Source organism: Muntiacus reevesi, chromosome 2, assembly GCF_963930625.1.
Source record: "Muntiacus reevesi chromosome 2, mMunRee1.1, whole genome shotgun sequence".
NCBI lineage: Eukaryota > Metazoa > Chordata > Mammalia > Artiodactyla > Cervidae > Muntiacus > Muntiacus reevesi.
Window position 1 is genome coordinate 177,374,136 of NC_089250.1, and position 15,701 is coordinate 177,389,836.

The 15,701-nt window shown below is 51.8% G+C and overlaps 1 protein-coding gene across 3 annotated transcripts in view; it reads left to right on the forward strand.

The window, feature by feature from the left end:
* Positions 1–890, forward strand: part of GRID2IP (Grid2 interacting protein) — a 32,579-nt gene extending 31,689 nt beyond the window's left edge. For all 3 annotated transcript variants that reach the window (XM_065923753.1, XM_065923752.1, XM_065923751.1), the window contains 2 exons: positions 226–390; positions 590–890. In XM_065923753.1, the coding sequence (XP_065779825.1) occupies positions 226–390; positions 590–661 (237 nt within the window). In that variant the 3' untranslated portion in view covers positions 662–890. The remainder of the gene's footprint in view (positions 1–225; positions 391–589) is intronic.
* The last annotated feature ends 14,811 nt before the right edge of the window (positions 891–15,701 follow it).

The window sequence follows — 15,701 nt, forward strand, 5'->3', positions numbered from 1 at the left end:
GGCAGAGCCAGGAGATCAGAGAGAGCTGCCCCAGAGGGAAGCAAGTGAGTGAGTGGCCTGACGCTGGGCTGGGTGTGGCGGGTGTCAGGACAAGCCAGGAGCCTGTGACGGGGGCATGGTGCCCAGGAGAGCAAAGGGCCCCGGGGCAGTAAGGCCGCTGGCTGGGTCACTGCCGGAGTACCTGCCCCTGGGGCCCGGAGCCGTTTCCTTAACAGAGGCCGTCAGTCTTTCCTGGAGACGGCCCAGCCATTGCTGCGGGCGCTGGACGGGCTGCAGCGAGAGGCCATGGAGGAGCTGGGCAAGGCACTGGCCTTCTTCGGGGAGGATTCCAAAGCCACCACCTCCGAGGCTTTCTTCGGCATCTTCGCGGAGTTCATGAGCAAGTTCGAGGTAAGCCCGGGTGGGAGGCCCTGGGAGAGGGCAGGGCCCGAGGTCAGAGGAGGGGGCTCCTGTGTGAGGCCAGAGGGGGAAAGGGCCCCTGGGGAAGGACACGCCCCCAGCTGGGCGGGGGCATAGGGGTCCGCCCGGGCCGTGGGCTGGGGGCGCGCGAGCTGACTGAGCGCCTCCCCGCGTGCTCCTCTGTCCCCAGCGAGCGCTCGGCGACCTGCAGGCAGCCGAGGGCCCGCGCAGCTCGGGGATGGTTTCGCCCCTGGCCTGGTGACGGCGGCGGCCCGCGCGCGGAGACGGACGCCCGAGGCGGCGACCGAGAGGGTCGCGCGGACGCCGCCCCGCGTGGCCCCGAGCGGTCCGGGTGCGGAGTGGCGCCCAGCCACCCGCGCGTCTCCAGCTACCTCAGCCGTCCAGCTCCAGCCGCCCGCGAAGGTGCGGGGACCCCTTCTCAGGGCCGAGCCGGGGCGCCGAGAGTTGAGGGCGCGGGGCCGGAGCCTGCGCGCCGATTCCGGGTACGGGTGGATCACCCGCCGACTTCCCGCGCCCCCTTGTTCACCTCCTCCCGCCCCGCCCGTCCCCGCCCCGCTCTCGGCCCTCAGGACATCAGGGTTCGAGGAGGTGGGGACAACGAGAGCGGTGTCCGCACACTAGGACAGCCTCTTGGCCTGACCGACCCGGCCCCAAGCAAGGACGTCTGAACCTTGCCTGAGCCTGCTCCGAGCGCGCGCAGACTTTCTCACGGAGCACAGAGCCCGCAGACCTCGGACTTAGGAGGAGGAGGCAGACGCCCTTGAACAAGCCATACCTGGGGCTGCTTGAAGAAGGCTGGAAGGGGATCCCCAAGTGCAGGGACCTGGTGGCGAGGGGGAGGGGAGTGCGCACCTAGGCTCCGCCTCGAAAGCCGGAAGAAGCTTGAGTCCACTGCAGCCCAGAATTAAGGCAGGCAGGCTGGAGAGCAGCTGCGCAGAGATACAGGAAAGGATTCAGAAGATCCTTTATGGCAGGCTGCAGGATTGAGGTTTTAGCCCACCGAGAAACTAAAATCCAATTTAGAAGTGGGGAGTCTGGAAGCGGGACGGGGTCGTCAAGTAAGGGCTGAGAGAACAGGGAGATGTTTAGGTGATGGATAAACAGGACTTGGTGGCTGGTTGCCAGGCTCCTCTCCTGGGTGGGTGGTGGTGATGTTCCCTAGAATAGGCCGCATTCAGGTAGTAATCCCATCTGGGACAGATTGGGGGGTCCCAGAGTCTGTTTTACATGTGTATCTCGGGATGCAGGGAGGCGTTACCTGGATGCTGGGAGCAGAGCGGGAGCTGGGGGCATCCTTTTTCTTTCTTTGTCCCATCCTTTCCATTCTCCAGTTGACAAACCCTGGGTCCGGCAGCTTCCAGCTACCTCTTGCCCTGACTTTCTTCCAGAGAAGCCTGGAATGGGCTTTAGAGCCCATCCTTTGGGCTGTTCTTTCTCCCACGGTGACTGAGTAACTGGTGTTGCCCCTGGACAGCTTTGGGGACCCGTTCAGTTCTTCCCAGTCTCCCACCAGCCCTTCTTTGAGACCACGTATGTTCCTTCTTTGTTTCCCACTCACAGCCACCATATAGAAATATCTAAACCGAACTCTGATTCAGGTGGGGGATATGCGCCCAGATGTGGCTCGTGGAGGGCATTTCTCCCCAGCAGCTCAAGCTGGATAGGCTTCGTAAGTTCCCAAAGCCGTTGTCTATGGGGAACGTGTCAGAAAGTGCATTAAAATCCCTGTGTGAGGTCTGTAGAGACTAGAGACTGCACTGGCTATGAACAAGCATGACCCTCCAGCCCCTGTATGGCATTTTCCCTGCACACTAGAAACCTCTCCAGGTATATCCAGCCCCATGCCAGGGGGCCCAGGTTGACAAGCCAATCGCTAGCTGGGTTTTCTCCCCATAATGCCCTGTGTGGGCGTGCTCAGTCGTGTCCGACTCTTTGCCCATGGACTGTAGCCCGCCAGGCTCCTCTGTCCATGGGATTCTCCAGGCAAAAATACTGGAGCGGGTTGCCATTCCCTTCTCCAGGGGATCTTCTCAACCCAGGGATCGAACCTAGGTCTCCTGCATTGCAGGCGGATTCTTTGCTCTCTGAGCCCCCAGGGAAGCCTATAATGCCTTGTAACTGTTACCTATTTCCCACACAACGCTGTGTAACAAACTGTCCCAAAATTCAGTGACTTAAAACAGCGGCCACTACCACTCTTGAGTCCAGGGGTCACCTGGGCAGTTCTAATCTGAGCTGGGCTCAGTGGACTCACTCATGTGTCTGCGGTCCTCTGTGGGTCAGTGGTCAGCTTTGATAGTCACACAGGGCTCTTTCCACGTCCGGGGCCTTGGCTGGGACCATGTAGATAGGTTCGTGTGGTCCCTTATCCTCCAGCAAAATAACCGGGACAGTTTACATGATAAAGGCAAGGGGAGCAAGCAAAGGCAGAGAAAAGCCCTGGAAGCCTAAGCTCAGAACTGTCACACCATCCCTTCTGCCACATTCTGTTGTCAAAGCAAGTGACTAGCCCAGCCCAGCTTCCAGGGGAGGGGAAATAGACTCCCTTTTTAACGAAAGGGGGTGGGTGGGTAAAAGTTGCTCAGTCGTGTCCGACTCTTTGCGACACCATGGACTATATAATCCATGGAATTCTCCAGGCCAGAATACTGGAGTGGGTAGCCTTTCCCTTCTCCAGGGGATCTCCCCAAGTCAGGGATGGAACCCAGGTCTCCCGCATTGCAGGCGGATTCTTTACCAGCTGAGCCACAAGGGAAGCCCCTCTTGATGAGAGATGCTGCCAAACCGCAAGGCAGAGGGTGTGGACTCAGGGTCAGGTAGAGTCAGAGCCATTGTCGCCATCCGTCTGCTGTTTGCATTCACGGCCAGGCGTCCTGGGGAACCTCCCAGCCTCCTTGCAATCCTCAGAGGCCCCTGTCCTCCCTGGACCCAGCAGAGCTCTGCTCATCCTCCTCATGTGTCCTCCAAGCGCCATGCGTTTCCTTCTGTCTTACCTCACCCTTGAGTCACCTGACCCCTCTCCAGATGCTCTCAGTCTGGGGGCAACAGTGATCTATGCCTGCCTAGCAGCCAGTGTCCCTTCTGCTGGGGAAAGCTCCCTATTTCTCCTTTGGGAAATTATCCCTCCTCTGTCCCCAGGCCTTGGAATGTTGCTGAGTGGATAAGACTGGTTCTTGGGACTCTGGCCAGGCGGCTCAGAGTCAATTCAAGACTCAAGTTAGAAGTGTTTGGGAAGGAGGCCCCTTTCTTCTGGATGAATCATTGGGTGTATAGAGGGTGGGATCCTGGAAGGAGCTGCCAGGACCACCACATGAAAGGCACCCGCCTGGGTGTAAACCAATATGGAAGAAAAGGAGAGAAGACTGCTCTGGCCATCTCCTTGCCCCTGAATCCAACTGTGCCTGAAGCAGACACCTTGACTTTCCACTTTCCAAGCTGACAAATTGCCCCCCTCCCACCCGTTTGTAAATTTTTTTTAATTTCTTTTAGTTTTTTGGCTTAGGCTGGTTTGAATGGGTTTCTGTCACTTGCAACACCAAGAGGGTGAACCAATCAACAGATGGTTACGGATGTTCGGTGTTTTCACCTTCTCTTCGTTCACAAATGCATTCGCCAATACAGTCTGACTGCCTCCCACATGCCAGGCGCAGTGCTGCATGCGGACGTCGGCCTCTCTGAGTTTGGTTTCCCAGGCTTGTATTTCACGGTGATTCTTCACCTGAGTCAGCACGAAGCCCTATATGTAAGCTAATTTGTGTGCCATACCCCACTCCCTGCCCACCTTCCTCACCAGATGACGAGGTGTGACAAGCAGGAATGGATATCCCTCTCAATAATACTACAAAATAGCATGACCCAATCACACACCACCTTCTCTAATAACATCTGTTAATGTTTACTAGGTAGCGAGCTCCATGTTTCTACATATGTCACTTTACGTTCACAGTGACCCTCTGAGGTGGGTTTTGTTATCTTCTTTTTACAAATAAAACATCTGAAACTCAGGAAGGTTATGTGACTTGCTGGATGGAAAGTCAAGTCTGTCTAAATCCCAAGCCCATCCTCTGAGTGGAAATAACTTCTTTGTTGTGCTTAATGTGATTTTTCAAAACGTCTATGAGTGTTCCAAGGGCCACTGATACTGGTAACTTCAACAGAAAGACAGCCCTGCCTCTTTTCCCAGCCTATTCTGTTCCTCTCTGCTCAGGCTGCCACAGCAAAATACCATAGGCTGAGTGGCTTGAATGAACGCATGCGTGCATGCTCAGTTCTGTCCAACTCTTTCCTATCCCATGGACTGTAGCCCCCAGGCTCCTCCGTCCATGGGATTCTCCAGGCAAGAACACTGAAGTGGGTTGTCATTTCCTTCTCCAGGGGATCTTCCTGACCCAGGGATTGAACCCGTGTCTCCTGTCACCTGCAGACATTTTTCCCCTCCCAGCCCTGGAGGCTGGAATTCCAAGATCAATGTCTCAGCAGGTTGGGTTTCTCCCAAGCCTGCTCTCCTTGGTTTGTAGGTGGTGGGTTCTCCATGTCCTCATGTGGCCTTTGCTCTGTGCATTGCCAGTGTCTCTTCTTATAGTGACACCAGTCCCACTGGATCAGAGTTCCATCCTTATGATTCCTTTAACCTTAAATATTGCATTGGCCAAAAAGTTTGTATGGATTTTTCTGTACACTATTATGGAAAAACACCAACAAACTTATTGGCCAACCCAATACCTCCTTAAAGAACTTATGTCCAAATGCAGTTACCTTCTGAGGTCTTGGGGGCTAGGACTTCCACAAAGGCGCTTGGGGAGGGAGACACAGCTCAGCCTATGTCACCTCCGTATCAGGTGCCAAGGATCTAACAGTGCTGGTTCCAAGGAAGCCACGGAGATCCAAGTTCAGCAGATGCTCCAGAGAGAACGGATTTGGGCGAGCAGGTTTTCTCCCCTCCTCCCCCATCTGCACACCTCTGTGTCCCTGCACTCACCTTCGTCCCATACTGTCCAGGCCTTGCTGTCAATGCCAATCAGTCACTAATTCTTTGTGTCATATCCCCGCCTCCCCAAGCTCCCAGGGGTTCCAATGCACCTGAGACCACAAAGTATTTTCCCCCTCGCCAATAAACACCCCTCTACCTGCAGCCCTCAAAGAAGAGTCTAGAGCCCAGTGGCTTGGGTCCCCTCACTCCCACCTTTAGACCAAATCTTGCAGAGCTGTTGAAGCATCTTGTCTACACTCACACCTCTGCATCCTTGCCATCCACTCACCGCTCAGCACCAGGCAACCTGGCCTTCTCTCCCATCACCCTCTGCAGCTGCTATTGCCCCGCCCAGGAAACCACAGGAAGTGCCCAATATCCCTATCTGCACTGACCTTTATTTAAGCAGCACCGGGCACTGTTTCCCTCCCTTGGCAAATTCTCACACACCCAGGCTTCAGCTAGCAGATGTCTATTCACTGATGACCCATTCGTCAGCCTGACTTCCCATCAGCCCAGCTGCTTCTGGCCTTTGCCTCCAGCAAGGGTTCGATAACCACCCATTAATTTAAATTGAAGTAACATCAAGGTGGGGGCGACCAAGCTGTTCAGGAAAACCGAGCGGCTCCTTTCCGTGAAACATTTCGCCCACGTGGATGCAAAGCCCTCAGGCCAAGGTTTGCGGAGGGAAGGTCCACAGAGGCTGCACGGGGAATGCAGCCTGCAGAGGAGCAAGGAAACAACAGTGGCCAAGGATGACAGGTGACCGACATGGAGGAGCAGGCAGGGACCACAGGGAGGACTGGAGAGCAGGTGCGCTGTCTGCCCACGTGGGGTGGGGGACCCCGCCCCCTCCAGCCAGTGGACTTCCGTTTGGGAAGGCAGGACTTGCATCACCTGGTCTTCAGACTTTCTCAAAGGAAGATAGAAATCCAGATTGATTATTTCAAATGTCCTAATGAAATGATGACAACCAATTCAAAATTTTAAGGGAGATGATCAGCTTTGAGCCGAAGAAACCATTTCTGTTGAGCCAGGTGGAGCCCAGCTGAGAGTTCGAAGCCCCTGAAATTAAGCATCCCTGGAGTGGAGGGGAGTACTCCCTCAAAAGGGACTTGATTCACTAGTAAATGTTAGCAAGGGAGGTGTTTGAGGTTGGTTGGCAGTTCTGGCTTCTGGACGGAAGAGTGCTGATTATTTTGAAGATGCCCTTTGTTTTAGGAAATTCACCCAGATTATGGGCCATTTGGTTACAGACCCTTTGGGTCAGGAAGATCCCCCAGAGAAGGAAATGGCAACCCACTCCAGTACTGTTGCCTGGAAAAGCCCATGGATGGAGGAGCCTGGTGGGCTACAGTCTATAATGGTCGCAGAGTTGGACACAACTGAGCACGCATGCACGCAGAGGCAGGGCCCATGCAGAGTTTGGTGGCAGAGTGTGGGGACTGTGATGTCACCATGAAGCCAAGTGCTATGACACAGACCGTTGGCTTAACAGTCTGTTTGGTTGTACCAGTTAGCAAAATCTTTATCTTGATTGTGCTCTAAGAGGTAGTGGAAGTATTTTAAAGAGATTTTAACTGGAGTCCTGATGCCCCCACCATTGAATAAAAGCACTGGTTGTGTGTTCTTGGACTTTGCCGAGTTAGTGGGGAGGTTTCCACAGGAGGAAATGGCTGACCCCAATGTCCGGCACCTAGGAGCTAGAAAGCCTGGGAAGTACAGAAGGGGACAGCCTTCTGGGGTGGAGCTGGGGTCTCCCCCACTAGCAGGAAGTACGCCAGACCCTGAGGAAGAGGCCCCGAAGTGGAATTACAGCTTCAATCTGGAAGCCCTGCCCTCCTGCTCTGAGCTTTGGGCAGACACTATCAGGTGTCGTGACTTGTGTCGGCAGGACTTGTGTGTGCGTGTTGTATCGAGTGATTCAGAGAATACAAATAGTGCAGAAGTGATGGCTCTGAGCACAAAAACTGGGCCCAGGTGTCAGAACAGATTTCCAGCACATGACCACATCCTTCAGGGATCCCCCAGAAGCTCCTTAAGAAGGGGAACCCCAGGAGAAAGACTGGATTTCCTGCCAATGTAAGTCATTTCATCTGTTTTACCATTTCTAAGTGTCTGTTATCAGTCGTTGAATCTGCTTCATAAGAAAGCTATCCTTAGATCATCAGGGGTCTTTAAGCAATCATTCATCCTGACTGGTAAAGGCATTTGGTGGTGCTAGTGGTAAAGAATCTCTCTGCCAAAGCGGCAGCCTCAAGAGATGCAGGTTTGATCCCTGGGTGAGGAAGATCCCCTGAGTAGGAAATGGCAACCCGCTCCAGTATTCTTGCCTGGAAAAAGTCCATGGGCAGAGGAGCCTGCCAGGCTACAGCCCATGAGACTGCAAAGAATCGGACATGATTAAGCACTTGTCAACAGCAGAACTCTCTTCAAATAATTTTATACTGTTCAGAAGTGTGTATCTGCATATGTGTGTGTATCTACACAGTCTTTCCATGGGCTCAGATGCATAATATGCAGAAATAAATCTCAGATCTGACCTCATACCTATTCAGAGATGCACATTTTCACCACAAACTTACATGCAAAAGAAAGAAGAGGGGAATACCCTGGACATCCAGTGGTTAGGACTTCTCCTTCCAATGCAGGGGGTGCAGGTTAGATCTCTGGCCACAGAGCTAAGATCCCACATGCCTTGAGGCCAAAAAGAAAAAAAAGAAAGTAAAGCAGAAGCAATATTGTAACAAATTCAATAAAGAATTTAAGATGGTTCACCTTAAAAAAAATGTTTAAAAAAAGAAGAAGAGAAAAAGGAGTACAATTTCATGTCATTCTGTTACACAGCAAACTGAAATGTGTACAGAGGTGTGGACAATGCTTACTTAGGACTGAAAGCTTATCTCCAAAGCTCAAGGAAAGAGTGAAAAGAAATTACAAATCTCTTAGATATGCCTCTGTCAATACGATCCAACATGCCATGATTTTTTAGCAAAAAAAAAAAAGCTCACAAAGTCTACTCTGTATGTACTAATAAAAATACACACATAACTCTACCCAAAACACAGGAGAGATGGAAAGAGGACAGTGTTCTCAAAGCATCTGGGTACTTTCAGTGTTTACCTTTGTATTGCTCTGATAGAATATCATTTTATGCATTTATCTCTAAGAATGATAAGTGGTTGTATGCTCTGGATCTCTTTTGCTTACAGAAGAAAAAACAAAGAATAAGTGACAGGACCCCAGTCACTGACAAAATGCACAAGTATGTGTGGTATGTAAATGTTTACACAATCTGGGAACTTCTAACTATACAAACCAATTGGTTTTACAATGGTCTGGTTGCCAGAATGTGGCCCCCAATATTGAGTAGTCTCAGACTTTTGCACTTACCAGTCAGTGGAAGTGTTTGAAATACAAAATATCTGCAGTTTTGGTAACTTACACATTAGTTACCCAAACCATTTAAGAGTCCCCCAAAATATCAACAAATTAGCAGGTGTACACCTGTATCAAGAATATAGACCCATTTCTCATTTGCTCAAGAAATTCATTGCAAAAAAAAAATTCATCACAAAATCTCAATTAGCTTTTTCTTATACCAAGTGATATTTCTGAAAAATGCTGTGTAAATGGACACTAATAATGAACTAATAATGAACACTAATAATAATGCTGGTTCAGGAGCCAAGTTACTGAGTCGTAAGTCATGTGGGAGACATTTTTTGTCAGTTTCTTTTCATGCCTTGGAAAACTCCATCCTGGCCCATTGTCCCCTCGCTGCAGAGTTTCTGCCTAACGACAGGCTGGCTGCTGGGTTCTTGTGCTTTCCTGGGACTCCCAAAGTCTCCGCCCCTGCAGAATTCTTGTCTTCACATCCTCTGAGCTGTCATTCTGTCTTGCTTCTCCAGTCTTCCTTCTGGGATCCTTTTCATTCTTCCTCAAGTCCTTTTTTTTAACTTTAGATTTTTTTTTTGTAGTGAGGATCTGTTGGTAGTAAATACTTTCAGATTTAGCACCTGTGAATGCCTTTGTAATCAGTTCTTGAAAGATAGTTTTAGTGGATATACCATTGTAGGTTGACAGTTGTATTTTCTCATCCATTTGAAAGTGTTATTACACTGGCTTCTGACTTCCAGTTTTGATATGGAGAAGTCAGCAGTAAGTCTAATTGTCATCCCGTGGCAAAAGGTAGGTGTACTCGTTTCCTAGAACTTCATTACCAAACTCCCACCAACTGGGTGACTTAAAATAATAGAAGTGTGCTCTCTCGCCGTTTGAAAGACCCAGAAATCCAAACTGAAGTCAGGAGGGTTTCCTCCCTTCTAGCCTCTGATGGTTACCAGCTCACCAGTAATCCTTGGCATTCCCTGGCTCGCAGATGCCCCACACCATCCTCCAGCATCACGTAGTATTTTCCCTGCCTGTCAGTGTCTTCACGTGAATGTGTGTGTGTGTGACTGCATCTGTGTTTTCTTATAAGAGCACTAGTCACTGGATTAGCACCCACCCCAATCCAATATGACCTCACCTTAACTAATTATATCTGCAAAGACCCTATTTCCAAATGACGTCACACTCTGAGGTTCCCGGTGGACAGAAATTTGCGGTGGAGGAGGGAGTATTATTTGACCCAGAGCAGTAGATTGTGTGCCCACCACAACTGTATCAGAGACACAGACAAACCTCTGTGCTCGATTTCAGAGCTGTCTCATTGCTCTTGACAGTCTTCTGTGTCTAGAAAGGTATTTCATTCTCTTTATCTTTAAAATTTAAAAATGTTTATACAATTTTAATACTGATGGTTTTTTTTTAAGCCACAATGCATGGCATGTAGGATCTTAGTTCCCCAGCCGGGGATCAAACCCATGCTGCCTGCATTGGAAACATGACATCTTCACCACTGGACCGCCAGGGAAGTCCTTACACAATTTTTAAAGGTCACTTTCCATTTATAGTTATTACAAAATATTGGCTGTATTCCCTGTGTTGTTCAATACATCTCCGAGCCCATCTTACACCAGTAGTTTATACGTGCCCCTCCTGTCTCCCATATTGTCCCTCACCACCTCTCCTCACTGCTAACCACCACTAGTTTGTCCTCTGTCTGAGTCTGCTTTTTTTTGTGCTATATTCACTAGTTTATTGTATTTTTAGATTCCACATATAAGTGATATCATACAGTATTTGTCTTTATCTGTCTCACCTTTTCTTTATTTTTTTGGCTGCACTATACCGCTTGTGGGAATCTTAGTTCCCATACCCGAGATTGAACCCGGTCACCGACGGTTAAAGTGACAAGTCCTAACCACTGGACCTCCAGGGAATTCTCTGTCTGACTTACTTCACTTGGCATAATGTCCCTGGTCAGGGAACTAAAAATCCCACATGCTATGTGGCGTGGCAAAGCAAAAACAAAAAATGTTTAAGTCCTATAGAATGATGATATTCAGAGAGTTAATGAGGAAGAAGAATAGTTGTAATTTTTAATTGTTTAAAACCAAGATGCAAATTTACATTTTAGTATATAGAGAGAGTGCGTGTTTTTTTAAATGCCAGGACAACAGACACTCTAACAGGCTATTCACCATAAAGTGAATGAAGCTTCAGCTCCATCACCTGCCACTTGCACAGGTTACTTGGAAGGCCCTGGGAGGGCCTCTGACTAGGCATTCCCAGCATCCTGTATTTTCACAAATTTTGCAGAAGTGAGATATTTGAACCACAATCGGTTAAGACCCCTGACTTGACTCCCCTCCACGTCCCACTCACTCACAATCTACGTGTCCAGGGAGAGGGTCCTGGGCATTTCTGGGACCCAGCAAGGGGGAAGCTGCGTGGACGACACTTGCCACGCAGGTTTAGCCAGACACATTAGAGGACCACAGTCCTGCCCACGTCCAGCCCCGTAATTGCAAGCTGTCTCGGTGTCCGAATGGTTCCCAGGCATGCCCGTGCCATCTCACCTGGGGCAGGTGCGGGGTCAGAGGTCAGATCAGATACAGACCTGTCCCCCAGCACCCCACCCTGGAGGTGTCCCAGCTTGGGCTCCTTGGAGGCCGACACTGAGACAGCGTCTGGGGTGTGAGAGGTTGACTGGGGATGGAGGCCTGGGAGAGGAAGGTGCGAGAACGTGAACGCTGACACCAGCCTGACACAGCCTCAGCCCAGCAGGCGGGACGTCCAGGAGGGGGAACGTCCACTGGAGCGTCCTCTGTGAGCCGAGGGGCAACCTCTTTACGCTCCCTGGCTGAGGATGGCGGCCCTGCGATGGGCAGGACCTCCGATGAAGCAGCTCCCAGTGGCTGAGTCAGACTCTGAAGTTACAGACGCCCCAGCTTGACCTTGCTCTGCATAATTGACCACGTGCCCCACGGAGGCGCGGGCAGCTCCTCCTCCAAGGGCATCCTGGTGTTTCACAGCCCGTGGTGATCGAACACGCACCTTTCTCCCCCGCCTCATGTATTAGGGAGCTGGGGTCCTCCAGGATTCCAGTTGGCCTTGCTTCTCGCTTTTATTAGAAAGAGGAAATCACAGAATTCCCTGGGGGCATGGGTTCCATCCATGGTTGGGGAACTAAGACCCCCGCAAGCTGCGCACTGTGGACCCCCCAAAATTTTTTTTAATCAAAGAAAAGAAGAGGGGAGTTAGCAGGATGAACTGTTGCTATGGCTGCAGGCATGCCATCTTGCCTCTCCTCCACTCTAGATGCCCCTCGCCTTTGGTTACTGCCTCTGCTGGCTTTGGTGGCTTAGCTGGGGATAAGATCCAGACCGTCATCTCCCAGGCACATGCCCTTGTCAGGCTGGGGTTACTGTACCCACTCGTTTGTGGTCTTAATTGTGCAAAGGGCTCTCAGGAAGCTCTGAGTATTAATAGATCACCTGAATGTTATGGAGCAGCAGCTGACCTGCCTCCTCTTGGCATTGGGGTCAGTTTCCCCGTCGAAGTGGGGACTCTTCTTGCCAGGTGGTCCGTGCACAGAAGCAGCCCAAGGCGCCCAGGCAGCAGCTGTGGCGCCCCACCCCACTGGACTCTTTGGTGTCCCCTGGTGGACGTGTCCCCACTTTGGAGATCAGGACTCTAGCCCCGCAGAGTCCAGAGTTCCAGCAGCAGAAGTGGTGGGCGTCCCTTTCCGAGACCAGGTGACAGGAAGACCGTGGCTTCCACCTTGAGCATCTCCTCTTACTTTCTCGCCTATGTGCTCGAAGGGAAGCCAGCTAGCTGCGGGAGGCTGAGGCCCACGTGGCAGAGGACAGATGCTTCCCGCTGTTAGGTAGTTAGAATGGGGGAAAGGAGTCCAGAATGGCGGTGGCTAAAAGACCTGGGAGGGAAAAGCCCGAGAAAATAGAACAAAGGAGGGTCCGAGGACCAGAGTGAGAACCTTAGATAAAACAAACAACACTCCTGGCTGGCCCAATTTACATAGGACAGGCCCAGGGACAGAGAAACATAAAAAGAGGAGCCAAAGCTCGCTCGCTCTCTCTCTCCCGCGCGATGGGGCTCCCTTCCCTTCTCGTCTTTGGATCGACGTGCCCTCACGCCTCGAGGATGGATTTTCCTGCTATTATCTAAATAAAATAGAGCTGTAACACTGATTTATTTAAGAGTTATAAAACGGTCCATTCGAGACCTGAGAGCTATAACACGGTCTGTCCTCCAAGAACTGTGACCCGCCAAGGGGCTTTAATGTCCGTCACTCCAAATTTTGGTTGTGACGAGACAAAGAACCGAGGAGCATACACTCGCCTGACACTGCCAACAGCCAGCGAGGGCCCGAGGCCTGCCGACGACCACATCAGGAGCTTGAAAGCTGGTCATCCTCAGTCGTCCTCCACTCAGGCCTTAAGATCGTCACAGCCCTGATCAATGCCGTGATCGCTTGAGTCCCTGATCCAGCTCAGTTGAGCTGCAACCAGACTCCTGACCCACAGAAACTGAGAGAATGAAGGTTCATTGTTTTCAGCTGCTAGGTTTGGAGGTAATGTGTTACCCAGCAACAGGCATGACACACGGGACCGCTCCAGCTTCCAACCCCTGGTGCCCAGCTCCACATACTCTTCCTCGTGAGGAACAGTGTCAGGCAGAGGGCTCTGGGCCTGCACTGTCCTGGGGGGTGGCGCCCCGGCTTGCTGAGCACGAGCTGGCGTGTCGGCTGTGCCTTCCACGGGCTGTGCCATCACGTCACTCCTAGCTGGCAGCGTCTGGGTGGTGTGGCGTGTATTACTGCCCGCGGGTCATGGGCCCACTCCCCAGCACCTCCTCTGCTGAGGAGCAGACCCTCCATCACGCTGTAGTATGACGTGGGATCCCATGCTGGTAGATCAAGCGCTCAGTCAGCTGTCAGCATGTGGTGTCAACAAAGCTCTGCGGGCAGGAAACGTGGGTGTAAGCTGACTTGTTGCCGAGCATGGGCTCTAGGTAGACGGGCTCAGGAGCTGCAGCTTGTGGGCTTAGCTGCTCTGCCGCCCGTGGGATCTTCCTAGACCAGGGATCAAACCCATATTCTCTGCATTGGCAGGCAGATTATTATTATCTTTTAAAATTGTTTTTGGTTGCACTGGCTGTTGCTTCTCGAGGGCTTTCTCTAGCTGCAGTGAGCAGGGCCTGCCATTCACTGCGGTGCACAGGTTTCTCATTGTGCCATTCCGGTGGCTTCCCCCGTCGTCCAGCACAGGCTCTAGGCAGGCAGGCTTCAGTAACTGCACACTTGGGCTCAGAAGTTCCGGTGCATCGGCTTAGTTGCTCCACAGCACGTGGCATCTTCTGGGACCCGGGATCAAACCCGCGTCCCAGGAACTGGCAGGCAGATTCTTATCCACGGGACCACCAGAGATGTCTGGGAGCACCACATTCTTGAATCGTCTCCATAACTGCCTGCGGATCAGGCCTCTTGGCCGCCACACCAGCCTTGATGATTTGATCCGTCATGATGCTCACGGTGACCCCCTGGCTTTTGGCCTCTCTTGCTGGACCCTACCATCCCCGTCGTTCCGTAAGAGTCAAGCTCTGTAACAGCGCCTCCTGTCGTTAGCCTGGCCAGTGGAGGGGGAGTCACCACTGTGAGGGGCCCTGGGGTCCCTCTGGCAGGGTTCTCAAAGTGCCATCCCTGGGCCAGCGGGAAACTGATGGTTCCACCCCAGACCCACTGAGTCAGACGCTGGGGATGGGGCCCAGCCATCTGGGTCTCAGCAAGCCCTCCGCAGGCTTCAAATGCACGTCCAAGTTTGAGGACAACTGAATTCAGGCCCCGATGGAGGGTGCGTCCTCTGGGTGCTCCTGCAGGACAAAATCCCATCCCCACCGTGTGCCCTGATGGTCCGGGAGGGAGTGACGAGAATGAAGACAGAACACGAACCCTGGCTGCCGTGGGTCAGGGGACCTGCAGCCTCTACTGAACTGCTGTGCAGAGTCTGAGTCCAGCTTTGGTTCCTCATTCTAGCTACAAGAATTTCTTTGATCTTACCTTTCTCAAGACGCTACACTGACACAGTCCAGCTCTCCTTGTTTTTACCCCAGGCCGTCCCCTTCTGGGCTAGTCTCAGGAACAATCAGCAAGCGCACGGGCAGTGTTCGTGCCAGACCCCTGACCCAGTGCTTCAAGGTCCAGGCTTTCATGACCCCAGTCATACTCCCTTCTGGGCCTGGTCTTGGGGTTTGTAACAAGGCTATTATTCTAAGAAACACATGAAAGGTAATCATTAACACAGTTTCTTAATATATGCAGTTTTTCCAGGTGCTATTTCTGCGGAATTTCTCAAGGCTGTGAAAGTACATTATTAGCAATTCCCACTACACCCTGACACCCTAGCATTTCGACCTTATTCACAGAGAGCCATCATTTTCTCCAAGCTTCTGGAAGCCATCTTAATAGTTCACACCAACTGAGTGCATCGAAATTTTTCGTTCAAGTTCAGCCCAGGGGCTGGAATTATGAAAGTTCAGGCTTGAGCCCTGACTCCCCCTCCTTCTTCAGGGCAGGAGGACTTCCCTGCAGACAGTCAGGGAGGCCTATTGGCTTCCTAGACTGCCTTTAAGGGACTGTTGTTTGTCCTGAACGTTTCATGAATGACACGCATGTAGAGTGTCGGTACCACTTGGGAGCAGCCAGACTATTCCGTTGTCCTCGGGTCCATCACCTCCTGTATACGGCTCACCGACTGATGCGTCTCGCGCTCACTGGTATCTTCTCTCCCACTGTTACCCCCTCCCAGTCCACCACCAGTGAGAGTTTTCATAATTTGATCACTACTTTCTGCCAGGGGGTGTCTGTGCTCCCCCCACTAATGGGGCCTCCAATGCCAGGTCTGCC